The sequence below is a fragment of the Molossus molossus genome, unplaced genomic scaffold (assembly GCF_014108415.1).
Source record: "Molossus molossus isolate mMolMol1 unplaced genomic scaffold, mMolMol1.p scaffold_m16_p_19, whole genome shotgun sequence".
Lineage (NCBI taxonomy): Eukaryota > Metazoa > Chordata > Mammalia > Chiroptera > Molossidae > Molossus > Molossus molossus.
In genome coordinates this window covers 662,979-690,522 of record NW_023425354.1, presented here as the reverse complement: position 1 = coordinate 690,522, position 27,544 = coordinate 662,979, and the positions used below count along the sequence as shown (strand labels likewise).

The following is a 27,544-nucleotide window of genomic DNA, read 5'->3' as shown; positions in this document are numbered from 1 at the left end:
TCTGGCACAGCAGCCCCTCCTCAGAGGGAGCAGGCAGCCGGCACGGGGCTCTGGCACCGCAGCCCCTCCTCGGAGGGGGCAGGCAGCCGGCACGGGGCTCTGGCACCACAGCTGCTCAGGCCACCCGCTCCCACCCGGGATGCTCTGTCAGGCAGCACGTGGGGCAGCCGCACCTGCTCTCTGAGCTGGGCCACCAGGAGGTTCAGCAGATGTGCCCTGTCTCCCAGCCATCTGGGCGCTGGCCCGGTGGACAAGCCATCGGCTGGCATGACTCCTCCTGTGGAAAGAGAGGTCTGTCAGGCTCGGGCGCCTAATGCCAAGGGGAAGGTTAGGTCGTCTGCCCTCTCTGCCTCGTCCAGGGCAGACTGCACACTTCACTGCCCCGTTGGGGATGCCCAATGCCACCTTGGCCCCTCCACATGAAGAGGAGGGGACGGGAGGCCCCGGAGACTGGAAGGGAAGCTGCAGCGCACTGCCATGAGGACAGCGGAGGGAGCTGCAGGGGGACCCTGGTCACCAGGACCGAGTCAGGAAAGGGCCACATGCAAACCTTCCCTCCTGAGTTTGTAAAAGGCATTGAACAGTTCAAGGCAAGAATGACGATGCTGTGTGGGGAGGTTCCCGGTATAGGAAGATCTGTGACCGGGGGGGAGGGGGGGGGGGAGGCCCAGTGGTGCCACACTCCCCATGAGGATGTGACATGTTGACGCAGCTGGACTGATGAAACATACTGGGATCCCTAGAACACCCTAGATGGACAGACGGGAAGGGGCAGTTGGGCGCTAGAGCCGCCATGCCTGGCGGCAGGAAGAGGGAGGGGGAGCAGAGAGCAGACCGCACCCACTGCCTCCAGGAGCATGTCCAGTGAGCAGACAGCCAAGGGGGTTGGAGCTCCACCGGCTGTGCTGCCACCAGAACCCCTCCACCGGGGGCTGGGGCACGGGGAGTGTGAAGGTCAACACTGCCAGAGAGGAAGTGCCATGCTGGTGCCAGGCGAGTGTGCGTGGCAGGGCAGACGGCCGCCAGGCGGGCTGCACGGGAGGTCAGTTCGCCAGCATAGCTACAGCTCTAGATGTGCTAATCTAACGATGAAGCTCCAGAACACGCTCAGCGGAAACGGACAGTACATGATAGGAAATAAAGACCTGTATCGAAGTAGGAAAGAAAGAGGCGTCCTTAATCTAACAACAAAAAAAAGACCAAAAAAAGTCCATCACACATTAAACCGAAAAGGAAACATCGGAAGTTCTCTAGGATCGGGAGCAGAGCGGCTGCTGTCAACACTGTGCTGGAGATCGCGGGGGGCAGCAGCACAGAGGGAAGAAGCACCAGGCGGCAGCCCTGGGGAAGGAAGGACGCCCTCTGCGTGGCCCTGTGGGCTGCCTCCCAGGCCAGCTCCCAGCAGGGGGAGGTGTCTGTGCGGTGGTGCCTGCACCGTGCAGCCTGATGGAAGGAGCATCTGAACCAAGGGTGTCGGCAGCTGGTTTTCATGGTCAGAAACAGAAGTCAGGACAGCGGGAAAGGAGAAAACTGGAATGAACCCTGTGATACTGGACTGACCAATGAGTCTGTTTAAAATTAAGACCTTCCAGCCCAGCCAGTGTGGCTCAGTGGGTGAGCGTCAACCCTACACCAAGAGGTCACCGGTTCGATTCCTGGTCAGGGCACATGCCCAGGTTGTGGGCCTGATCCCCAGTGAGGGGCATGCAGGAGGCATGTTCTCTCTCATTGATGTTTCTATCTCCCTCTCCCTCTCTCTCTGAAATCAATACAAGAAAAAAATAAACATATATATTTTTATCCTCACCTGAGGACATTTTTCCATTTTTTTGTTCAGATAGAGTGGGAGGGGGAGAGAGAGAGAGAGAGAGAGAGAGAGAAATATCAACGCGAAAGGGACACATCAAGTGGCTGCCTCCCACATGACCCAACCAGGGCCAGGGACAAACTGCAACCTCGGTACATGCCCTTAGCAGGAACCAAACCTGGGTCTCCCTGGACCGCAGGCCGATGCTCTAACCGCTGAGCAAAACTGGCCAGGGCAAAAAAACATTTAAAAAAAAAATTAAGACCTTCTGTTCACCATAAGGAGTAAGATAAGGAGTAAGCATTGCAGGCTCCCGGCCTGTTGCTATGGCAGCCTGAGCAGGTCATGCCCACAGAACAGTGACAGATAAGCAGGATGATGCTCAGTTATACCACAGCAGCATGTCCTGGGGCCCCGCGTGGCGACGCTGAGCGTGGCTGCCACGGGTGCTGAGGGGACCGGTGGGTGTGTGCACACCAACCAAACCCAGGGGGGGGAAGCAGCCAGCCAGGCCAGGTGCCCTGGGCCCCTCGTGTGGAGATGGAGCAGGGCCTCAGTGGGGCGCAGAGCGCAGGCCCTGGTGCTGGGAAGGCCTGAGTGGCATCTGTGCCCTTAGTAACATGTGGAGGGGCTTCCGCGTCAGTTCAGAGCACAGATGGATGACTGGGACAGACCCGGGACCCAAGCGGGACTCACCAGCGCTTCCTGCCGCTGGACGGGTGCTGGGCGGGCCGTCAGCATGAGACGGGGGCATCTTCGAAGCCTCCAGTGTGTCTCCCAGCTGTTCTTCCAGGGCTTTAAATTTACATTTTAGATTTCGTATTTCTGCTTCAAGGGCCAGAACATAATCTGCAAAATAAACCCCACCCTGTAAATACACACATGCATCCCCAGGGCAGAGGCTCAACCAGAGGCAGCCCTCTCACCTCGCTGACCCGTCCCTCACCGCGTCCTCGCACCTGTGTGCCACCCTCCCTCAGTCCCCAGGGCAGTGTCCAGGGACCAGCTCTCTGGGCTCCAGGGAGGGCTCAGGAGTCAGGAAAACACACGGCTGCTCTTGCAAACCCACGAGCTGTCACCACAGACACACAACACGAGTGCGCAGCCGTCCAGCCGTCCGCTGTCCTCCACCCACAGCCACCGGCCCCACTCGGGACGGCAAGGTGGGGTGTCTGCCTTCGCTCCGGCAGGCCCGTTCCGAGGGCAGGCTTGCCGCCCACCAGCTGTGCGCTGCCCTGCTCCAGGTGCCAGCTAGCCCTGCGCCTGGGCCAGCCTCACTCTGGCTTTTAAGTGTGTCAAGCACCCCTTGCTCTGTCCTTGCACTTTACCAACAAGAGGTTTCTGTCCTGTGTGTAATAGTGACGAGGCCCTTCCGTTGGAGAAAGCTGCTGTCAGACCTGAATACCTCAGGGGAGGGACGTTCAGGTCTAAGAGCCCCGCGAAGATGCCCGGTGTCCCTGCTCACCCGGGGCGGCGTCTGCGGCTGCCTCTGCGTCAGGCGGGCGAGGGCTCTCGGGGCTGGCCCCTGGCAGGGCAGAAGGGAGCGTCCGCTCACTCAGCGCTTCCATCTCCACCCTCATCTGTGCCACCGCGCTTCGCAGGTTTGCGTTCTGCTCCTGTAGCCGTTGTATCTCACCAGATGGAAAACTACTGACTTCTTCTTCGTGACGTTTCAGGAGTACCTGCCAAGTACAAGGAGAAAGGAAATGGTTATGGCTACACAGGACACCAACAGCCCACTGGCCTGCGGCCACGCTGTCCCTGCACCTTCCCGCCCACCCACCCCACTCCCTGGGCCCCTCATCTGTCCTGGGATCAAATCGTGCAGTGATCGTCCTTTCTAAATTGATAGAAGAAAGTATTTTCCTTCTAGATTTTACAAGGCAAGACTGCTTTCCAGAGGTAACTTTTTTTTTATCCTCACTCGAGGACATTTTTCCATTTTTTTGTACAGATAGAGTGGGAGGGAGAGAGAGAGAGAGAGAGAAACATCGACATGAAAGAGACACATTGAGTGGCTGCCACCCGCACGACCAACCAGGGCCGGGGACAAACTGCAACCAAGGTACATGCCCTTAGCGGGAACCGAACCCAGTCTCTCTGGACCGCAGGCCAATGCTCTAACCGCTGAGCCAAACCGGCCAGGGCTCCAGAGGTAACTTTTATGGATAAACTTGGGGACTCTTCCTTTTCACTCAAAAAGTCATTAGTCACCTGCTGGGTACCCATGATAAAAAAGGTAGACAATAGCTCTGGCCAGTTTGGCTCGGCGGTTAGAGTATTGGCCCAATGGGCCGAAGGGTCGCAGGTTCAATTCTGGTCAAGGGCACGTCCCTGGGTTGCAGGTGATCTCCAGCCCTCTTAGGGATCGTGCAGGAGGCAACCAGTTGATGTGTCTCTGTCACATTGATGTTTCTCTCCCTCTTTCTCCCTCCCTCCCTTCCAGTCTATCTAAAACTCAATGGAGAAATATCCTCAGTTGAGGATTAAAAAAAAAAAAGACAGACAGTCACAAGCGCTGGTGAGGATGTGGATAAACAGCCCTGTGCACTGTGAAAGGCCCGGCGGGTCCTCACAGTGAGACGGACTGCGGTCTGCCCGCAGCTCCACCAGGCCCATGCCAGGAGAGCCGAGCACCAGTCCACACAGAACACGTGCACGCGCTCACACAGCATCATGCAGGGCAGCGTGGAGCCCTCAAGGCCACCAGCAGAGGAGTGAAAACCTAGCAGGACGCGGCACGGTGACCCAGCACACGGGAGGATGAACGGAGACTGGGTGAGCAACAGTCAAGGAGTGCAAGAGCCATCACCACGCACAGATGGAAGGGAAACAAATGGAAGGTATTTAAAAAGAACCACATGGTGTCTTCAGAGATGAAACAAAAAACGGACTGGACAGAGCCTGCCTGAGAGCAGATCAGAGAAAGGCCGGTGAATGCCGACACCCACGCTCAAGCACAGCAAGAGCAGAGGAGCCCCAGGGCCAGGGACTGGGGGCGCTCACCTGCCCCTCCTGCTCGGGGAGGAGCCCGTGGGTCCTCAGCATCTGCAGGGCCTGATCTCTCTCCAGGGTCACAGCCTTCAGCACCACCTCCTGGTCAAACAGCTTCCGCTCAGCCTCCTGGAGCTTGGCCGCAATCTGGGGAAATGTGGGACTCGGTCCACCTTGGGAGGGGTATGAGGGGGCAGTGCCAGCCTTCAGTTGATGCCAGCTCCCCACCCCCACCTACAAGGCAGACGGAGACACGTGAGGGAGCGTCCCTGCAGCCTCTCCTGGCCACACGACCCCTGGCTGCCCAACCCACTGCGTGTGGATGGGGCCTGTCCTGCGCGGGTCACTTGGAGAAAGCTCATAAAACTCCATGCAATGCCCGGCCAGTGTGGCTCAGTGGACTGAGCGTCGTCCCATGGGCTGAGAGGTTCTGGTTCGATTCCTGGTCAGGGCACATGTCTAGGTTGTGGGCTCAATTCCCAGTAGGGGGCGTGCAGGAGGCAGCCGATTGATGTTTCTCTCACATCGATGTTTCTCTCTCTCCCTTCTTTACTCTCTGAAAAACCAATAAAAACATCAGAAAAAAAAGACTTGCTCTAAAAAAACAAAGCACACCCCTGCAAGGCTGCGGGCTGGTAGGCAGGGCAGGGACACACTGATCCCAGTGGTGAGAAGCCAAGCTCTCCATGAGGTCAGGGTTTCCAGGTACAGGGCGGCTTGAAGGCCCTGGGAGCACACACCTGCTCTCGGGCCGTGCTCAGACCCTGGATCAGCTCCTCCGACCTCCGGTACTGGTCCCTCTCAGCGCTCTCACAGCGACGCTGCCAGTCCAGGTCCAGCTGCACCTTGTCCCGCTCCAGGCTCTGCTCCCTCTCTACCGCCAAGGACAGCTGCCGCTGGTACCTGCAGGACATTATACCGCAAGTGTTCGAGCTGTCCTCGGGTCCCCTCGGGCCTGAAGGGTGAGGGGTGACAGGGGAGACGTCCATGGGGCTGCCACAGTGTCCTCCCGTCTCCACTGGGCGGCGTGTCCACGGCACCTTGGCACTGACCGTGGGTGGACATGGAGCAGACACCCCGGACAGGCTCCGGCCCAGAGTGAGCGCATGGCCAGGGACCCCAGCAGTGGAAAACCCGGCCCATGAAAGACGTGCTCAAACTCCAGAAAGAGGACCAACTTGCAGGTAAGGAAGGAAGGAGGCCGACAGACTCGAGACGTCTGAGGGCTCCGCAGCTCTGGCCACAAACCCGGGGCCTGGGAACATGCGGACAGAGGAGCAGTGAGGACGCAGCGGGCGAGCTGAGCCCGAGCCAGAAGGCCAAGGAGAGAGAACCCTCCAGAACTCAGAGGACCCACAGCAGCCTAATGGGGCTGGAGGGATCAGAGCAGAGGGAGACAGCACTGAGGACGTGAAGGAGGAAATCTGCGTGGAAGGAGAGACCCATTCTGTCGCTGGAAGGGCTCACCATACGCCACAGGCCTTCGAGGAGCCACGCACGCCCTGGGCCACGCGCAGAGCAGCGGCAGGAGGGAGGACCCGCCTGCACACACAGCACCGCGCCTGGGCAGCACGGACGCTACTCACAGGACAGGTGCATGAACCACACCCTGCCCTGCCTACGGCCTCGGGCTGTGAGGGCCACAGGGCACCCCCAGGGCAGAGAGCACCCCCCCACCTACAGCCAGTGAGGAAGCGGAGACCTCAGCCCACAGCCGCTGGACATGACCTCTGTGGAAAACTTCAGTGAGCCAGGAAGGGGAGGCCTGAGCCTCGGAGCAGCCTCGTGAGGCCACATGCAGGGATCCCACCCACTGAGCCGTGCGGGACTGACTACAGAACCCAGGAAATAAACGGACGTTGATGAAAGACACAAACTTTGCGGTGATTTGTTGCAGAGCAGTAACAGAGTAACACACAATGGATTTGAAACCCAGAGGGGAGACCATTTGGAACCAGTGTCCTAACCGGGTACGTTGTGTTCACAGAAGGCAGAAATCAAGACCAAGGCCAGAGGCTCGAAGCTCGCCCTGCAGACGCCTCCCGCTGGTGACGACAGAGGCCAGGAGCAGGCCCTCAGCCCACAGATGTGGACGCAGCAAAGTGACGGAATCAGCAGGAAACACTTAGATCAGCCACCACCAGTATGTCCAGGAACCAAAGGCAGCCGTGCTCACGATGAGGAAATGAAGAGCAAAACGTCTGCAGGGAAACTCCAGCCTGACCAGCAGATCAGGCGAGTGGTGGGTGACCTGGTGGGACGTCAGCATGCAGACACGTGCTGACACACGTGTAGCACGACGTCCCTCACCCAGGGAAGGGGCTCTGAGACACAAAGGCAGGAGCTCGGCCAATAGGCTGAGCCGAGTGCCGCAGCCCTGGGAACAGCGGTGGGGGGAGGGAGTCTGGGAGCGAAGAAAAGACACCAAAGGGAAACTTGAACTTGAGTTTTAAAAAATAAAAAGCATAAGAAATAAATACTGGAAAAAGTATAACACTTCTGTTCTCATTTTAAAGTTTTTAATTAAAAGATAGTTGTTCAAGCAAATGAAAAACAACGTATACTAACTAAACACGTAGAAGTGAAGAGTATGACAACAGTGTTGAGGAGGAGAGAGAGGAAACAGAAGGTGGTAAGGATGCTCCATTAACATGGCAAGTATTCCTCAACGGCGGACTGTGCAGCCCTGGCCGGAGCTCAGTGGAGCAGAGCATCACCCCATATGCCAAGATTGTGGGTTTGATCCCCGGTCAGGGCACATTAAGAATCAACCACTGGCCTGGCCAGTGTGCCTCAGTGGTTGAGCGTTGGCCCTGCACCAAGAGGTCACTGGTTCGATTCCCAGTCAGGGCACATGCCCAGGTTGTGGGCCCGATCCCTAGTGGGGGGCATGCAGGAGGCGGCCAATCAGTGTTCTCTCTCATCGATGTTTCTATCTCTCTCTCCCTCTCACTTCCTCTCTCTCTAAAATCAATAAGGAGAAAAAAAAAGAATCAACCAATGAATGCATAACTAAGTGGAACAATAAATCAATGTTTCTCTCTCCCTTCCTCTTATTTCTCTAAAATCAATAAATAAAATTTTTTTAAAAAGCTGTGTATATTGTAAATCTTAGAACAATCACTAAATAAGAAAAACAAAGAGGATTTGTAAGACAGCAGTGGACAGAAAATGGAATTCTAAAAAATACTCAGTTTAGCCCGGCAGGTGCAGCTCAGTGAGTTGAGCACATCCCATGGACTGAGGTCCCAGTGCGATTCCTGGACCAGGCACAGGCCTGGGTTGTGGCCTCGATCCCCAGTAGGGGGTGTGCAGGAGGCAGCTAGCTGATCGACGTTTCTTTCTTACATCAATGTTTCTATCTCTCAAATATCAGTAAAAGCATATTTTTTAAAATACTCTATTTTATTATTTTTTAAATCTTTATTGTTGAATGTTGAATGTATTACAGATGTTCCTCATTCCCACCCCCCATTGACCCCTTCCTCCCCACTCCTGCCCCCCCTCCCGCCTTTTCCCACACTATTGTCTGTGTCCATTGGTTATGCATATAAGTTCTTTGGTTTATTTCTTCCCACCCCTCAACCTCTTTCCCTTTGAGGTTTGTCAGTCTAGCAATGAATTTGTACTTCTTAATCCCTTCACCTTTTTCACCCATTCCCCCAACCCCCCTCCCATCTGGCAACCAACAAAATGTTCTCTGTATCTATGAGAATGTTTCTGTTCTGCCTGTTCATTTTGTTTGTAGATTCAATTGTCCATAGATATGTATTCATTGCCATTTTGTTTGTTCATATATATTATCTTTTTCTTCAAAAAGACCCTTCAACATTTCATATAATAATGGTTTGGTGGTGATGAACTCCTTTAACTTTTTCTTGTCTGGGAAAGTCTTTATATGGCCATCGATTCTAAATGACAGCTTTGCAGGATAGAGTCATCTTGGTTGTAGGTTCTTGCTTTTCATCTCTCTGAATATTTCTTTTTTTTTTTTTATCCTCACCCAAGGACATTTTTTGTTCAGATAGAGCGGGAGGGAGAGAGAGGAAGAGAGAGGAGAGAGAAACATCGACGTGAAGGGACACATCGAGTGGCTGCCACCCGCGTGACCAACCAGGGCCGGGGACAAACTGCAACCGAGATACATGCCCTTAGTGGGAACCGAACCTGGGTCTCTCTGGACTGCAGGCCTACGCTCCAACCGCTGAGCCAAACCGGCCAGGGCTCTCTGAATATTTCTTGCCACTCTCTTCTGGCCTGCAAAGTTTCTTTTGAGAAATCAGCTGACGACAGTCTTATGGGAACTCCCTTGTAGGTAACTAACTGCCTTTCTCTTGCTGCTTTTAAGATTCTCTCTGTCTTGAACCTTTTGCATTTTGATGATGATGTGACTTGGTGTGGGCCTCTTGGGGTTCATCTTATTTGGGACTCTCTGTGCTTCCTGGACTTGTATGTCTGTTTCCTTCAACAAGTTAGGAAAGTTTTCTGCCATTATTGTTTCAAACAGGTTTTCAATTTCTTTTCTTGTTCTCACTCTTCTCCTTCTGGCACCCCCAAGATGCGAATGTTGGCACGCTTGAAGTTGTCCCAGAGGCTCCTTACACTATCCTCATTTTTTTGGATTCTTTTTTCTTTTTGCTGTTCTGATTGGGCATTTTTTGCTTCCTTATATTCCAAATCGATGGTTTGCTCCTTGGATTTACCTACTCTACTATTGAATCTGTGTAAATTGTTCTTTATTTCAGTTAATGCCTCCTTCATTTCTGACTGTGCATCCATCATTTCTGACTGGTCCTTTTTTATGCTCTTGAGGCCCTCACTAAGTTCACTGAGGTTCTCACTAAGTTCACTAAGCATTCTTATAAGCAGTATTTTGAACTCAGCATCTGTTAGGTTGCTTATCTCCATTTTGTTTAGTTCTTTTATTGGGGTTTTGTTCTGTTCTTTCATTTGGGACCTGTTTCTTTGTCTCATTTTGGCTGCCTCCCTGTGTTTGTTTCTGTGTATTACTTAACGAGAGGTATGGGGCTAGCTGAGACCAGGTGCTGCTTGTTTGAAAGAATTTAGGAAAACCTGAAGCAGGATCCAAGACAGGCCAATCCTATGGTTAAGCAAGTGGCAACAGCTTGGGTGGGCCTGAAAGTTGGGTGGGGCGGGGCCTCAGGGAGTCACCAGGGCAGGGCTCCCAGTGTGAGCCAGGTTGCTGGAGTCCCAGATATGGCGGGTGCCTGCCACCCCAGGGAAGGGCTCACCAAAGGAACAAAGGCCTCTGACAGCACGTTTGTCCCGGAGAAAGCCCCTCTCCAGCCTTCGCTCCCGTGCCAAACAGCTCAGTTCTTCCCTGTATGTCTCTGGTGCCCCTCAAGCTGCCTCCCCTCCAAGCTTAGAGGGAGAGAGTCCGATAAGTCCATGCGTGGGCCCTTTAGGGAGCTGCCTGGGGCTCCAGCCGTGTCAGCTTCCATGAGCCTCAGTTCCCATGGGTTTTTCCAGCCAGAAGTTATGGGGACTTCTCTTCCTGGCACTGGAACCCTGAGCAGGGCACCTGGTGTGGGACGGGGACCCCTCAGTCCTCAGGAAGGACCTTCCCAGCCGAGGTGTCCTCCTGATTTTTATCCGCCACACGTGGGTGTGGGACCAGCCCATCGCGCCTCCGCCCCTCCTACCAGTCTCGATGTGGCTGCTGCTTTAATTCTGTAGTTACAGGACTTCCATTCGGCTTGATTTCAGGTGGTTTTGAATGATGGTTGTTCTGTAGTTTAGTTGTAACTCTGATGTTATTTTATTTTTTTTATTATTATTTTTTATCCTCACCTGAGGACATTTTCTTCCATTTTTTGTTCAGATAGAGTGGGAGGGAGAGAGAGGAAGAGAGAGAGAGAAAGACATCGACACTGAGTGGCTGCCACCTGCATGACCCAACCAGGGCTGGGGACAAACTGCAACCGAGGTACGTGCCCTTAGCGGGAACCGAACCTGGGTCTCTCTGGACCGCAGGGTGATGCTCTAACCAATGAGCAAAACCGGCCAGGGCTCAATTTATTTTTTAAAAGGCAGAAAAAAAACCCAGGAAGAACAGAAAACAAATAGCAAGCTTGATATTTAAGCCCCAAAACATCAATGTAAGCATAAAATTTTCTAGACACAAGAATGAACAGCAGAGACTGTCAAGCGACATAAAAAAGCAGGACTTGGCCCTGACCGGTTTGGCTCAGTGGTTAGAGTGTTGGACTGCAGACCAAAAAGTCACGGGTTCAATTCCAGTCAATGGCATGTACCTCGGTTACAGTTCGGTCCCTGTCCTTGGTCCAGATTGTGCAATAGGCAGCCAGTCGATGTGTCTCTCTCCCATCGATGTTTCTCTCTCTCTCTCCCTCCCTCCCACTCTGTCTGAAAATAATCTTCAGGTGAGGATTTTAAAAAAAGCAGGACTCAGCCAAGGCCACTGATAAAAAATGCATTTCAGATACAAAGCACCCAAGTCCAGGGGGAAGCCGAGCCACACAGCTCAGGCACCGGATGTTGGGTGGTCTCTCCCTGGAACGAGGGGGCTTCTTCGAGGGGCTGTGACAATCCCGGGTGCAGCTGCAGGAAGACCTGCAACCTCTCTGTGGCCCTTAGAGCTGGAAGACCACAGTCCAGGTGCAGATTCCAATACCTGTCAGCAGCTGGAAGAACCAGCGAGGGCACAGAGGGGGCCCTGCACACCTGGGCCTCGGCAGTGTTTGCAGAGCCTGGAGCCCATGGGGTCCATGTGGGACAGTCACTGAGTGAGGACACAGCCTAAGGCCACAAAACAAACGCACATGGAAGATGTTCCGTCCAAAACAAAGTTAGACATCAGTAACAAAATGATACATGGAAATCCCAAAATAGCGGGGACTTAAGCAACACATCCCTAAATAACCCATGGATTGAGGAAGAAACCACAAGGGAAATGGGGAAGCAAGTTTAACCGAATAATATCCGAATCTGTGGGCTGCAGCAAATCAGTGCTTGAGAGAAAATCTCTAGCATTACGTGTTTGTACTTCTCTTGAAAGGGGAATGGTCCAAAGTTAATAATCTAGGGTTCCACCATCAGATGTCATCAAAAGAACATCAAACCAAAGCCAAAAGAAAGAGAGGAGAAAATACAAAGAACGAGCACAGACATGAGTGACATTGGAAACAGAAAGACTGAAGGAAAAGTATGTTTCCTGCTTCTTGTCCTCTCTCCCCAGTAGGATGTGAGCCAGGGACTCAGTGCCAAGGGCAGGCCTGGCCCCGAGGGGCGCCCAGGGACGAGGTCCACCCAGGGGTCAGTCACCTTCTGATGTCCTGCTGGCACCGGGCAAGCTGAGCCTTGAGCTGTGCTCCTTCCTCCTGCAGCGACTGGACCTGCAGGTCTCTGGAGGTCGTCTCCTTGGACAGCTGTGCGACCTGGGCGTCCCAGCCAGATCTCAGAGCTGACGCCTCTTCCCGGAGTCTAGACAGGAAGGCAGCTGTGAGTGTGGGTGCTCTCATGCAAGGTCTCTCACACAAAGCCCAACAGACACTCCGCCTCACACACGCAGCCCTAACGGGAGACGCGAGCGCTCAGTGTGGCTCCCACGCTCGTGTGTCCATGTCAGGGAGGAGACCTCCTTGCCTGGCGACAGTGCATCCCACCAACCTGGCACCAACTAAGCCCCCGAGACACGCCAAGAGGGCTCCAGGTAGGCAGGGTGGGGTGAGCACGGGTTCCCCGGGCCCATCTCTGCACCCCTTGCCAAGACAGCACCTCAACATGGAGACATTCAATACGCATTCTCAAACTGAGTAGTAAAAGGAGGGTCCACAATGACCTGAAATTCCAAGGCAAAATCACCAAAGAAGGGATGCACCCCCAGCAGACCTCTGGGGAGATGCCAGAGCTGCTGCTGCTGGGCAGCCACGGCTCTCACGCCCTTGAGGCTGCGGCCCTCAGCTGCAGCCCGCCCGTCTCCTGCCCAGGCTGCACTGGCCTGCTGGGCGCCCATGAGTGGTCTCCAGGGACACAGCCAGAGCCACAGGTGCAGGGTGGCCTGGGGGGCCCTGCGGACAGTGGGCGAGCTGAGGGAAGGCAGCGGCCACCAGCCGACAACCTCTGATCAGCACCCCATGCGTACTCTGAGCACTGGCAGACACAAGGCAGATTCAGCCACACATGGGCAGAGACCGGAAGGAGAGGGAGCCACTTCCCTGAGAGCAGAGGAAAGCCTCTATAACTATGTTCACTTATGCCAGCCTCCCCCTCAAGGCTGGTGCAGGGGTTACAGGGCCCTGGCAAAGGGTCAGCAGGCTGCACAGGGATGCTTGGTTCTGCTCGGCCCTGCCTGCCCCTGCCCAGCTTCCCTGGGCTGAGTATCAGACCTGCGCTGTCCAACAAGGGCCGCAGGTCACACGGGCTCCTGGCACTGGCGAGTCTGAATTGAGATGTGGCTATAAGACGTAGCATCCCCAAAATGCAAACTAGCTCAGTAATAATTTTTCAGGCACGTTTAATGATCCTTGTTAGTGTGTTTTTTTTTTGTTTTTTTTTATCCTCACCCGAGGACATTTTTTGTTCAGATAGAGTGGGAGGGAGAGAGAGGAAGAGAGAGAGAGAGAAACATCGACGTGAAGGGACGCATTGAGTGGCTGCCACCCGCACGACCAACCAGGGCCGGGGACAAACTGCAACCTAAGCACATGCCCTTAGCGGGAACCGAACCCGGGTCTCTCGGGACCGCAGGCCGACGCTCTAACCGCTGAGCCAAACCGGCCAGGGCCCTTGTTAGTGTTTTTACATTGGTTATTGCCATGTTCCCGGCTGGACAGCCACACAGGGCAGGCAGGTCCTCACAGAGCTCCTCCTGTCTGTTGGGACTTCATGAGCGCTTCTGTTGATGATTTTTTTTTTAATACTCACCCGAGGACATTTTTTGATATTTTGTTCAGATAAAGTGGGAGGGAGAGAGAGAGAGAAACATCGACGTGAAAGGGACACATTGAGTGGTTGCCACCCAACCAGGGCCGGGGACAAACTGCAACCGAGGTACGTGTCCTTTGTGGGAACTAAACCCAGGTCTCTCCAGACCGCAGGCCAACGCTCTAACCGCTGAGCCAAACCGGCCAGGGCTGTCGATTTTTAAAGTGTGTGTTTCCTGCCTGGTTGGTGTGGCTCAGCTTCAGTTCCAATGACAGGTCCCACGTGTACAGCTCTCCCTAGGTGCCAGGTGCTGTGGGACACAGACAGCTCGGATGCCAGAATAAAAGCTGGGCTTGAAAAGAAACTAGCTGCCTGGCCAGTGTGGCTCAGTGGTTGAGCGTCAACCCTGCATCAAGAGGTCGCTGGTTCGATTCCTGGTCAGGGCACATGCCCAGGTTGTGGGCCCAATCCCCAGTGGGGGGCATGAAGGAGGCAGCCAATCAATGTTCTCTCTCATGGATGTTTCTATCTCTCTCCTTCTCCCTTCCTCTCTCTCTAAAGTCAATAAGGAGAAAATATTTTTAAAAATGAAACGAAAATAAAAATCGTATAAATAAATGTATGAAACTAGCTAAGGGAGAAACTAGGACCCAAACTGGTGCTTCTGCTGCAGGAGAGTCTGATGGTTCCTCAGAAGGTTAAATAGCTTCCACACGGCCCAGCAGCTCCACCTCTGAGCAGACTCAGGGACTGAACAGAGATTGAACAGCCCCGTGCACCCCCTTCACAGCGGCGTCCTTCACCATGGCCCGGGATGGAAACGGCCCGGTGCCCATGCGCAGGAAGACCTGACACATCACACCACGCAGGAACCTTGAGGACACTGTGCTCAGTGAAATAAACCCGGGACAAGAGGACAAAGCCTGTGGGCCCCGTGTATGTGCTGTCCTAAGGAGCCAGAATCCGACAGGAAGCAGAAGGTTGGGCCAGACTGCAAAGCTGGGTGACGGGTTCAGTGACCAGTTCTGGATGGATTGTGGTCAGCTGCACAGCAACTGCAGGTGCTCAGCACCATTGGCTGCGTGGCACCATGGTCAAGGTGGACATGTTGTGTTTTAACACAACAAAGCAAAGGCACACACACACATGCACACGCACACACGCACACTAACTACAGTTTCAAACAGAACAGTTGCAGAGCAGCCAGAGACTGCACACACGACCCCACCCCAGCGCCCACTCCCCTGGGCCTGCTGTGGGTGAGGAGCCACAGCCCCCCTACTCACTTGTCAATAGCCATGTCCTTCTCCTTCAGGGCATCCGCCTGCCTCCACTCAGCCCTGCGGACCTGCAGCTCGAGGGCCTCGCACTGGGCCTGCAGCTCCAGGACCCGGGCCTCCAGGGCCCGCAGCTGCTCTGCGTGAGCGTCCTTCACTGCTGCCAGCACCGCGTCCCTTTCCCTGGCCGCTCGGTCGAGCTCCTCGTGCCTAGGAGACAGCAAGGACCTGCACAGCTCACACCGCGGCTCTGGACCCTCCCGGCTCTCCACCCTCCGTGTGCTGTGGGATGGAGCTGTGCTCGTGCTCCTGCTGGGCAGGTGCTTGCGCCTATGCCCACCACTCCTCAACCAAGCACGACCGAACGAGCAGTTTCCAGATGCCAGGCACCCAGGGACACAGCCACCAGGACAGATGTCTGTCTTGACAACACACTGAGCTGTTGGGTGCCAAGCTGACATCTGATGCTCATGACCTTTATGCTTTTATTCTATTGTGCTTCAATAAAAACTACAACGCTGCCCGGCCGGTGTGGGTCAGTGGTCGAGTGCTGACCCATGGAACAAAGCATCATGGGCTCAATTCCCGGTCAAGGGCACATATCTGGGTTGCAGGTTCAATTCCCAGCCCTGGTTGGGATCATCTGGGAAGCAACCAATTGATGTGTCTCTCTCACATTTGTTTCTCTCTCTGTGTCCCTCCCTTTCTCCCTCCCTTCAATGGGAAAGAATCCTGAGGCGAGGATAAGAAAAAGTTAAAAGCCCTTTTAAAACCACATTTTTCTAGGGTTCCTTCTGGAGTCAATCAGCATTTCCAATAAGATGCTGAGGTATGATTTAATCAGCACACGATGTACTTTCAGCCCAGTTACAATCAACCTCATCTTATTCATCAGTAAAAAGTGTAGCCCGGCTGGTGTGGCTCAGTGGTTGAGCGTTGACCCTGCACCAAGAGGTCGCCGGTTCAATTCCTGGTCAGGGCACATGCCCAGGCTGTGGGCCTGATCCCCAGTGACGGGCATGCCAGAGGGGGCCAGTTGCTGTTCTCACTCATCGATGTTTCTGTCTCCCTCTCCCTCTCCCTCTCTCTGTACTATCAAAAAAAAAAAAAAAAAAAGTGCACCATGCTCAGTGCTGGACAATCCATTTCAGGCCATATGAACCTTCCTCCTCGTCAAGTCTCAGGAAGAGGCTGCCCGGGGCTGGTGGCACGTCTCTGTCTGAGTGCTTGCATGCCTGCTGCCTCCTTTCAGAGGCAAACTCCAAGCCTCCAGGGCCTGGGCACACACCACAGGTGAACCTGAGGAGCAGGCCATGCCGCACTCTTCTGTGACCTGTCCGTGGACGTGGGGCCAGAGTTACTCACTTCCTCCTAAATGTCTCCTCCTCTTTCTTCCAGGTGAGCTGCACAGACTGAAGTTTACCCTCCAAGTCTTTTATCCTGAGAAGAACCCAGTGTTAGCAGGAAGCCAGCCTGCAAACAGCCAGGATGGCAGACCCTCCCCTGGGGGGACCAGGAGGGACCTGCACCTGGCGTCCTTCACAGCCTCGAGGTCCCTGAGCTCCAAGGTGGCGCGCTGCAGCTGTTCCTCCAGCTCCGCGTTGGCCGCCTGCGCGTTCTGCAGAGACTCGGCAGCCTGGGCTCCAGCTTCTCTCAGAGCTGCCAGCTCCTTGTCCAGAAGCTTGACCTTGGAGACATGAGGAGACTTCAAAGGGAAGCTGTGCCAGACACAGGCAGGCAGAGACGAGCCGCCACTTTGTCAGTGGAAGCAGGGGACCCACGGCCCTCAAGAGCACTTGGCACCCCGACGGGGCCCATGTGGCTCAGCCCGTCACTCTGACAGATCAGTGTACCTGCTTCACTTCCCAGTACGTGGCATGAACGTGTGCATATTATTTAAATCTGGACTCACACATGCAGATGGAGGTTGAGAACATGGTTCAAGTCCCCGCCACACATTCTATTTTTAAATAACCTTTGGCCTGTTTCCTAGCTGCAGAATCTGGGGGTGGAGCAGCCGCTTCCCTGAATAAGCTCCCAGGTATGAACTGTGAAGCCCAGGTGTGAGCTGAGACGCCCAGGTGTGAGCTGTGAAGCCCAGGTGTGAGCTAGGATGCCCAGGTGTGAGCTAAGATGCCCAGGTGTGAGCTGTGAAGCCCAGGTGTGAGCTGAGATGCCCAGGTGTGAGCTATGAAGCCCAGGTGTGAGCTAAGACGCCCAGGTGTGAGCTGTGAAGCCCAGGTGTGAGCTGAGACGCCCAGGTGTGAGCTGAGACGCCCAGGTGTGAGCTGTGAAGCCCAGGTGTGAGCTGAGAAGCCCAGGTGTGAGCTGAGATGCCCAGGTGTGAGCTATGAAGCCCAGGTGTGAGCTGAGAAACCCAGGTGTGAGCTGTGAAGCCCAGGTGTGAGCTGAGATGCCCAGGTGTGAGCTGAGAAGCCCAGGTGTGAGCTATGAAGCCCAGGTGTGAGCTGTGAAGCCCAGGTGTGAGCTGAGAAGCCCAGGTGTGAGCTGAGAAGCCCAGGTGTGAGCTGAGATGCCCAGGTGTGAGCTATGAAGCCCAGGTGTGAGCTGAGAAACCCAGGTGTGAGCTATGAAGCCCAGGTGTGAGCTGTGAAGCCCAGGTGTGAGCTGAGAAGCCCAGGTGTGAGCTGAGATGCCCAGGTGTGAGCTATGAAGCCCAGGTGTGAGCTGAGAAACCCAGGTGTGAGCTATGAAGCCCAGGTGTGAGCTGAGATGCCCAGGTGTGAGCTACGAAGCCCAGGTGTGAGCTGAGACGCCCAGGTGTGAGCTGTGAAGCCCAGGTGTGAGCTGAGAAGCCCAGGTGTGAGCTGAGATGCCCAGGTGTGAGCTGAGAAACCCAGGTGTGAGCTGAGAAGCCCAGGTGTGAGATATGAAGCCCAGGTGTGAGCTGAGACGCCCAGGTGTGAGCTGAGATGCCCAGGTGTGACCTGAGACGCCCAGGTGTGAGCTATGAAGCCCAGGTGTGAGCTGTGAAGCTCAGGTGTGAGCTGAGAAGCCCAGGTGTGAGCTGAGATGCCCAGGTGTGAGCTGTGAAGCCCAGGTGTGAGCTAAGATGCCCAGGTGTGAGCTGAGAAACCCAGGTGTGAGCTGAGAAACCCAGGTGTGAGCTGAGAAGCCCAGGTGTGAGCTGAGATGCCCCGGGGGCAGCAGTTGTCCAAGGCCTGTAACCTCCTGGCACAGCAAATGTGGGGCAAGGCCTACACCTGGGATCCCCTGGCCCCAAGCCCTGCAGCCCCTCCCGACAGGAGTGCCCATTGCACTGTGGAACACAGGATGAACCCCACACATTCCTTTTCCTCTGGCATTCAGAAGTCACCACAGTGGCCTGGTGAGGGTCCCCGTGAGCAGCTCCAGCCTCGAGGTCTGGACACCTGCTGACCCTGGCTGACAGGGGCCACACTCCTCTGGGGCAAAGTCAGGGGACTCACTCAAGGGTCAGGCAGGGGCCCAAGGAACTGGTGTCTATGCCAGGAACAGACTGGGGATAGGCTCCAGCCATGGAGAACTGCCAGGGCCCTGGGACCCCCAGCTGGTTGAGTGCTGCCCCCTGGACTACAGCACTATGGGGAGGCAGGCAACCTGGGGGAGGGGCCGTGCTGACCACGAGGGCGGGGTCTATCTTACTAACTCCTGGCTGGAAGCCTGCCCAGGTACAACCAGTCAGGGCTGCTGGGCCAGGCATCACCCCACTCCCCCCCCCCCACAACCGCAAAACCCTCCTCTCCACAAGGCTGGTCTTTGTCTTGGGGCTAAGGGTCGGGTGTGCCCTGGCTGTGTCAGCCTCAGGGTTCAGGAAGAGGACCTGTGTGAACCCTGACTCCCAGCTCAGAGGGCATTCACCCTGGAGAGCACCGGGCACACAGTGCCATTACCTTGAGCTCATGTGTGAAGACCACACTGCTCATGCTGTCCGCGTGCAGCCGGAACCTGTGCTCCCGCTTCCGCATTTCAGCTTCAAACTCCAGCAGCAGCTCCTGGAGTAGGGAGGGCTCGGGGTGAAGGGAGGGCAGGGTGCGGCAGAGACCCAGCACACTCTCGAGCCCTCAGCACCTTGGAGGGCACAGCATGGTGTCTGCACACAGTGAGCCTCAGGGTAGGCCCAGTGTTAAAGGCAGGACAAGTAGCACATGAGCCCTGCCTAAGACCACTGCTCTGAACGGCTTTCCTGTTGGTTCCACTGAGTCTCTCAATGCCACACTCACGTCACCACTGTGACCTGCTAGTTTCTTGCTGTGACAGACAGGCAACCACTGGGCAGCCTTACCCCACACCTCCCATTCCACCTGGCTCTGTAAACAGTCTTTCCAGCTTCACCGCAGGCTCGTTCTAAAAGCCAGATGCCATGAAGTATTACGATGATAAAAGTGTTCCCTGCCCACCCCACAGGGAGCACCATCACCGCTCACGCCGGGGCCTGCTAACCAGCAGTCTGCAATCTGCAGCCACAAAAAAGGCTGACCGACAGTGCAGGCCCACCGTCACACTGCACAGGGCCACCTCTGACAGGGCAACAACGGACACAAAGGTCTCCTGACGAGACACAGGGAGCAGCCCGAAGGCAGGGCTCAGCTCAGTCGCTGCCAAAGCAAGACGTGGGCAGCAGAGCGCCAGAAGGGCTCCCTGCACCCTGGGGCCCAGCACGGCTCAGACGGTCCAGAACCACGCCAGATAAATGCTCCCCAAGCTCCAGACAGCAGCCTGGGGTGCGGCACCAACACTGGAGAGTTTAGCACCGACATCCGTCCTCCCAGGGCTCCGACACTGAGGGCCTGCTCGCCAACGAGGAGAATGGAGCCTAAAGTTGCAGAGCTGTGCAGAGGCTCCAAGTGTGGATGGCCTGGGACCCCCAGTGACCAGCACAGCCACCACTCCCCAGGCTCATTGCTGCCCAGGACCACCCTCCGCTGCCTGAGCCCCTCTGAAATGCCGTGTTTGGAGGTGACTCCACACCATTTGAGGACCCCGCACTTCAGAAAAGTTACAGCTGCTCTTTTCTTGCTCGCCCAGCTTAGTGCTACAGGACACGGCTACTCCCAAACGTCACACCTGCTCAGAGAGGGAAAGAGCACTGATCCCGAGAACTCCACAGGAAAGCCCTCTGCAGGAAAGTTCGAGCACGCTAAAGGATGTTGTGAGCACCAGCAGCCTCGTGGCAATGAACTTCCAGAGGGGGAGGGAAGGACGGGCCTCCGCACCCTCCTCTGTGGCCAGAGGACAGTCATGTCCACAGGCATTTTTTCGTCACAATGACACAGCTGCCCTGTCTCAGGGCGACAACACTGTGCTGTGGGATGGCGGGCCAGCAGGCAGGCCCCCTCCGCCAGCACCACCAGCACCTGGATCTAGCTAGGCAGGCGGCTGTCCACGGCATGTTCACCGACACACCAGAGCTCACGCAGCATCCCTTTGAGGAGGGCAGAGACGGGACACAGCACAGGCTGACTTCTGGGTCCTGCTCCTCTGATATCAGACATGAGTCTACAAGTAAGGCCTGAGGAGCCACCCTGGGGCAGGTAACAGTGGCTAAGCGTTCCCATGCCACAGGCGTCTTGGACTCAGGCCACAGCTCTGCCACCACTTATCAAGAGGTCCTGGCAGGTTCCTCAGTGCCTGGCCCCACCTGTGCGGCTCAGAGCACAGCTGTGCTGCTCTGTGAGGAGCGGATGAGCTCACATGGGCACCAGGAGCTTCAAGAAGGTGGTTTCCTTAAACAGCAGCCACTGCCCACAACAGGAGCCCTGAACTTCCTCAAAGGAGACCAAGGGGCCCCCGTCACCTGGCACCTGTACCCATGTAGCCCCATGAGACATGGACCCTGGCCACAATGCAGTTGAGCCTTTCAGAGGTCAGGCCAAGTTCCAACAAAGCCGAGGAGAACTGTCGGTGACAGTCTAAAGTGCCACCTGTTGTTGACGCATCTGCAGAGACTTGCAATCCTTGCTGCTTAGCTGAGAGACACAGGTGTCACAGCCTGGGTTCCTGGCTCTTTTCTACGGCAATTGGCCTGACTTTAACTGCATGAGACCTCTTCCTGGGATACACACGGGGTTTGCTCACTCCTGAGGAAAGAGCACTGTGGAGCTCAATGCCGCAGAGGAAGCCACACACCATCAGATTTCCCTGCTGACCCCACAGAGGGACATCTGTCCACAACCCGGCTGCGACGTGCAGACATCGCACAGTGATCGTCTTCCTGGGCCTGGGACCTTGCGGGCAGGGCTGCCCGAGCAGGCCCCCAGCGCCGTGCACCTTACCTGCCTCTGCAGGGCTAGCTCGCCGCCAAGCTCCTCAAGCTTCCTCTCCAGCTTCCATCTCAGCTGCTCATGCTGTTCCCGCTGGAGGTCGAGCTCACCACTCTGGTCGCTGTGTGAGGAAACAGCAGCATCAGGAGGAGCCTGGCTGATCGTGCTCAGGAAGACACGTCTGCCGGGCCAGCTGTGCACGAGCTGGTGCTTCGCCTCATGGGCTGGCCTGAGGGGGCCTAGAGCAGCTGCACACCCTCACCCGGCCTGGTGCTACACCTAGACAGGTGGCAGCTTGCAAGACAGAACATGAAATGGGAAGCAAAACCACATAATCCCCACAGCATCCAGGAAACAATCAGAAATTTCCACCAAAATAAGAACAGGCAGACAGCAGACGCCAACACCAGGATGGCAGACAAGCACATGTCGTAACAAGAGTGTCAGAACTGCCATCACAAAACAAGCAGCCAGCCCCTTCGTAAAACATGAAAAATAGAAACTCAGCAAAGACAGAGAAGACAGCAAGAGGCCAACGGAAATCAGCACTGACAAGAGCCAGAACCCCAGTTGTAGGCTCCCTGGGGGCTCAGCCGCAGAATGAGGCACAGGGCGGAGCTGGACCCTGCCGACAGAACGAGGGAGATCACCCTGCTGGAAAACGGAGAAACCGCCTCAGGGCCTTTCCAGAATGGAAGGTCGAGGGAGGGGACAAAATGTACTCCAAGAAACTCAAGGCACCCTGGCCAGCTTTGCTCAGTGGTTAGAGTCCGGGTTCGGTTCCTGCTAAGGGCACATACCTCGGTTGCAGTTTATCCCCAGGCCCGGTTGGGGCTGTGTGGGTGGCAACCAGTCGATGTGTCACTCTCATATCAATGTTTCTCTCTCTCTTCCTCCTGTTCTCCCTCATGCTCTATCTGAATATAAATGCAAAAATGTCCTTGGGTGAGAATTTTAAAAAAAAAAGAAATTCATGGCTAAAAATGTCCTAAATTTTGCAAAAATAAATGGCAGCAGACCTGAGGAGACACTCGACAAACAATGGGAAGCGCCTTAGGGACGCGTTCAGCACTTCTGCGGGAGAGAAGTGAGAGCAGGGTCCCGAGGGCAGCGGGGCCCCGCCTGCCTCTGATCCGGAGCCTGCGTCACGTCACTTTTAAAGGACACAATGAACAACTTGATGTCAACGTCTACACTGCGTTTATAAGACACTTCCCGCTCTGGCTGGTGTGGGTCTGTCAGCTGGGTGTTGTCATGTGCACTGAACTGTTGCTGGCTTGACCCGGTCAGGGCACATGCCCGGTGGCAGCTGGATCCCCAGTGGGGGGCATGCAGGAGGCAGACGTCCATATTGTGCTCTCTCACTCATGTTTTTCTCTCTCCCTCTCTCTCTAAAAATCAATAAACTATTTTTTAAAAATTAAAAAAAACAAACATGACACACTTCCTCTGGTCCGTAGGCCTACGCTCCAACCGCTGAGCCAAACTGGCCAGGGCTAAAAGGACACACTTCCTGACCCAGGGGAGGCCGGCCTCGGTGGGAGGCGCTGGTGCTTTCCCAGGACCTGGGGAGGTGCTGTGGGAGTGAATGCCTGGTGGATGGAGCCGCCGGCCAGCTCTGTGCCCCTGAGTGAGTGCCAGCACTCAGCACAGGGCCAGGCAGCCCTGGAAGGGTGTGACCCTACCTGTGGACCCGCTCCAGCTCCAGGCGGTGCTCCTGCAGCTCCAGCTGGTGCTGCTGTTGCAGGTCCTCCAGCCGCCTGGCCTCACTGGCCAGCGCCTGCCTCAGCTTGGCCACCTCGATCTTGAGCTCGCTCACCTCGGCCTGCCTGGCCTCCTCCAGCCTGCGGGCCTGGGCGAAGGCGGTGTCGTAGCGCTCCAGCTCACGGTCCCGCTCCTCCAGCACCTGCAGGTTGTAGACGAAGTCCTCCTGCAGGCGCTGCAGCCTCCCCTGGGCCTCCTCCAGCTGGCTGTTCGCGTCCTGCAGAGCCGCCTCCTGCCGTTGGGAGCAATGGGCCTGCAGAGCCCTCCACTCCTCTTCCTTGCGAGCCAGCAGCTCATTCAGCACCTGCTCCGAGGGCGGTGGCAGCATTGTGGCCACTGTGGTGAGAGGCAGGAGCAGGCTCGTTAGGAACTCGCAGGGTGCTCCCACCTGCCCACCCCAGCGCCCCGCTGTCTGGTCGCTGTGAATTCTTCAGCGCCACGAGGCAGCTCCCCTAGGCCAGCAGATCAGGAGCACACTAGGCCCAGACCACGGGTCATAGTGGCGCATATGTGATGTGTCAAAGGTGCTACACATGCCCTGGCCAGTTTGGCTCAGTGGTTAGAGCGTCGGCCTGCGGACCAGGGAGTCCTGGGTTCGGTTCCCGCTAAGGGCATGTACCTTGGTTGCAGTTTGTCCCCGGCCCCAGTTGGGGTTGTGTGGGTGGCAGCCACTCGATGTGTCTCTCTCACATCGATATTTCTCTCTCTCTCTCTCTCTCCTTCCTGCTCTATCTGAAGATAAATGCAAAAAATAAAAGTCCTTGGGTGAGGATTAAAAAAAAGAAAAAGGTGGTGCACATATCACTAGTGACATGTAGGTGACACAGGGCACAAGGGACATACCTGTCCAAAGTAGCACATGTGTCACATATGCCAACACACCAGAGAGAACACATGTGCAACACATTAGGAATGGTGTCTGACAGGGCACATAAGGTAGAAAGCGACGTGTCCTAAGCAACATGTGTGCCTGAAGTGACGTGTGTGGCACATGCCACAAACAAGGCACACATCACAGGTGACACGTCATAGGTGGAACACATGTCAGAAGTGACACACATGACGTAAGAAGTGACACGTCACAGGTGACCCACATTACATGGGCTATGGCCCTGTGCTGGTGGCAGGGAACCCAGCAACACTGGGAAGCCAGTGGCCGGGCCAGGTCATAGGCAGACTGGCCACAAAGCGCAGGGAAAGCCCGGACGTGGAAGGAGGAGGTGATGCGGTGACCTGCAGGGGTGGGTGTCCACAGTGATGGACCTTGAGCTGGTGACTGTGGTGGGCTGTGTGAATGAGGAGCTCATGGGCCTGGTGAGTTCTGGGGTCTGGCAGGCTCACCCCAGAACCCAGCACACACACAAGCTGACGTAGGCTTGCACATAGTCACAGGGACAGAATTGGGGTGTTGGCAATACACAATCTTAACCAGCACCCACGCGACTGTGATCTGGGACAGTGTGCCCAAGAGAGCACGCCAGGGTCTGCGAGGCCATGGGCTCCCCTCCTCTGAGGAGTGCTCCCCCACACTCTGTCCTGTGCAGGTCACTAGCCTCAGTCACATGACCACCACCAGAGTGACTCTTCTGGTATGGAAATCTGATCACGTGATCCCGTGCCCTGGACTCCTGGCCATTTTCTTTTTTGTCTTGATTTTTTTTTCCTTTATTGATTTTAGAGAGAGAGGAAGGGAGAGGGAGAGATAGATAGAAACATCGATGAGAGAGAACATCGACTGGCCGCCTCCTGCATGCCCCCCACTGGGGACTGGGCCCACAACCTAGGCATGTGCCTTGACCAGGAATCGAACCGGCGACCTCTTGGTGCAAGGTCAACGCTCAACCACTGAGCCACACTGGCCGGGCTCTGGCCATTTTCAAGACAAAGTTCAACCTGTTAGGCATAGTGAACAAAGACCCTGGGACGGGGCTGGGCCCATGTTCACACCACGGCTCCCTCTGCATTTCCAGCTGCTTCCCAGAGAAAAACCAGCTTCTACCACATACCGCAGACCCCACTACGCTCAGGACCCGAAGGCAAACTGACCTGCGAAGGGAGTGTGCCAGATGTCCAATGTCCCTCCCGTCTCCCCTATTACAGAACAGCCTGCCCTGTTCCGTACAAATCCCACCAAAGGCTGACCCCAGAGGCTGAGACTAATCGGCTTTAAACGTCACAGACTCTGAGTCTGCACCTAAGCTGTCCGTCAGCCAGCAGCTGTCCCAGCAAACACCTCGTTTTCTCAGGAGGAACCCAGAAATTTTCTGGGAAAACGGCAGAAATCTCCGGGCGGGGGGGGGGGGGACTGTCACCTTGGTCATAGTCCTCTCTAGGATGCCTGCTGCCCAGCAGGGGAAGGACCAGGACCACACCAGGTCCTCTCAGCCCTTCCATTCCCTTCTCACCTTTTTTATGTGATAAGTTTACCGGTCAGGTATAAAAAGCTCTGGGAAACCCCCAGGTCGTAGGAAGGTGGAACGCCATGGCTTCCCACACATGGGCAACTCGCAGGCCCCAGACTGGCAGCAGAGGCCCCGGCCAGAGGGCCACCTCAGCCCCCAGGTAGTTTCAGTGTGCCCTGGGCTAAGACGGTGCCTCGCACAGCACAGCAGAGTGTGGACCAGCTCCACACACACTCTCCAGCACTCACTCACTGGCACACTCACTGGCACACACTCAATGGCACACTCTCCAGCACTCACTCACTGGCACACTCACCGGCACTCACTCCACTCACCAGCACACTCCATTCACTCACTGGCACACTCACTCACTGGCACACTCACTCACTGGCACTCTCACCGGCACACACTCACTGGCACACACTCACTGGCACACTCACCGGCACTCACTCCACGCACCAGCACACTCCATTCACTCACTGGCACACTCACTCACTGGCACACTCTCCAGCACTCACTCACTGGCACACACTCACTGGCACACTCACCGGCACTCAGTCCACTCACCAGCACACTCCATTCACTCACTGGCACACTCACTCACTGGCACACTCTCCAGCACTCACTCACTGGCACACTCACTCACTGGCACTCTCACCGGCACACACTCACTGGCACACTCACCGGCACTCCACGCACCAGCACACTCCATTCACTCACTGGCACACTCACTCACTGGCACTCTCACTGGCACACACTCACTGGCACACTCACCGGCATTCATTCACTGACCCTCCCCCCCACGGTCTGCTTGACCCTCATGGGCAGCCCACCCTTGTCCCAGCAGTGCCGGGACCCCGCGCAGAGCACAGCGAGAAACAAAATCGGCGCTTCCAGTGGGTGCAGAACTTGAGATGTCTCTTCAAACTTATGACAGGACCTTGTCTGTCTGGCTGGTGTGGCTCAGTGGTTGAGCATCGACCCTGCACCAAGAGGTCACTGGTTTGATTCCCAGTCAGGGCACATGCCCAGGTTGTGGGCCAGATGCCCAGTGAGGGGCATGCAGGAGGCGGCCAGTTGATGTTCTCTCTCATCGATGTTTCTATCTCTCTCTCCTTCTCTCCCTTCCTCTCTCTAAAAAAAAATCAATAAAGAAAAAAAAAGAATATAACTAGATAGGTATTTAAACAAAGAAATTATGACAGGATCCAGACACCCAGAGTCGCGAGGAGGACTCGTGGCCAAGGGCATCGCACTTAGAGGAAAGTGTTCACAGCGAAGGAGCTAGAAGGAGCTACAAGGGCAAGGAAGCCCTTCCAAGCACAGCTGTCTCTGGGCTGCGCTCCTAAGAGGCTGGCCTTGCCCTGGAGATGCCCCGCCCCCAGCAAGCTGGCTGCGGTGACACGTGCCTGCTGAGCAGGAGGTGATTCTGTCTGTGTCCATCTCAACCTGACCCCTCGCCAAGATGACCAGGCCATCAGAGAAAACACATCAAAGCCAGAAATGGACCGTAGCCACCCGATCACACCCCTGCTCAGCTGACCTAAACTCTGAGTCAGATTGAGTCAGAATGAACGTCTGATCAGTGCACTGCTACCTCAATAAAACATCAGCAGCTGCAAACTCTGCAACGTGCACAAAAGGACCATCTGTAAAGGTGTAAAAGTCCATCGCTGGGCGCTCCTGAGCAAGTGGTTTAAGCGCACTGGCTGGGCACCGACACCGAAGCAGGCGTTCGGAGCACCTGCTGCTCTGAAGGGCTGTGGCTCTGGAGGCGCCCGGCCGCCCACTCTACCACTGAGATCCACCCCAGCACTTCCAATGCAGCAGAATCCACCTGCTCTGCCTGGTAAGGGAGCCGGTCTTGTTGCTGCTCTGTAAACAAACGCAATGAGCTTAATTTACAAAATGTTTACACGAGACTTGAGGGCAAGTCCACAGATGGCACACTGCTCTGTACTCAGGCAGTGGACACAACACTGGCACCCTCTGGCACCCCAACACAGGCAGCCTGAGCTAAGCTTCATCTTGAAGGGGATCCAAGCCTGTGACCCCAAGCCTCCTTTCCTATCCTTCACTGACTGCCAAACAGTACCCACAACTATCTGTCAAACCTGAAATAAGAGACGA

The 27,544-nt window shown here is 55.6% G+C and overlaps 1 protein-coding gene across 1 annotated transcript in view; it reads right to left on the bottom strand.

The window, feature by feature from the left end:
• Nucleotides 1–27,544, bottom strand: part of CCDC57 (coiled-coil domain containing 57) — a 77,281-nt gene that overhangs the window by 47,358 nt on the left and 2,379 nt on the right. The window contains exons 2-13 of the mRNA XM_036268393.1: nt 22,934–23,348; nt 21,261–21,369; nt 18,879–18,980; nt 16,515–16,672; nt 16,351–16,425; nt 14,995–15,195; nt 12,107–12,265; nt 5,542–5,704; nt 4,814–4,948; nt 3,273–3,489; nt 2,504–2,656; nt 174–277 (exon numbers count right to left, since the gene is read on the bottom strand). Coding sequence (XP_036124286.1) covers nt 174–277; nt 2,504–2,656; nt 3,273–3,489; nt 4,814–4,948; nt 5,542–5,704; nt 12,107–12,265; nt 14,995–15,195; nt 16,351–16,425; nt 16,515–16,672; nt 18,879–18,980; nt 21,261–21,369; nt 22,934–23,340 — 1,983 coding nt within the window. The 5' untranslated portion in view covers nt 23,341–23,348. The remainder of the gene's footprint in view (nt 1–173; nt 278–2,503; nt 2,657–3,272; nt 3,490–4,813; nt 4,949–5,541; nt 5,705–12,106; nt 12,266–14,994; nt 15,196–16,350; nt 16,426–16,514; nt 16,673–18,878; nt 18,981–21,260; nt 21,370–22,933; nt 23,349–27,544) is intronic.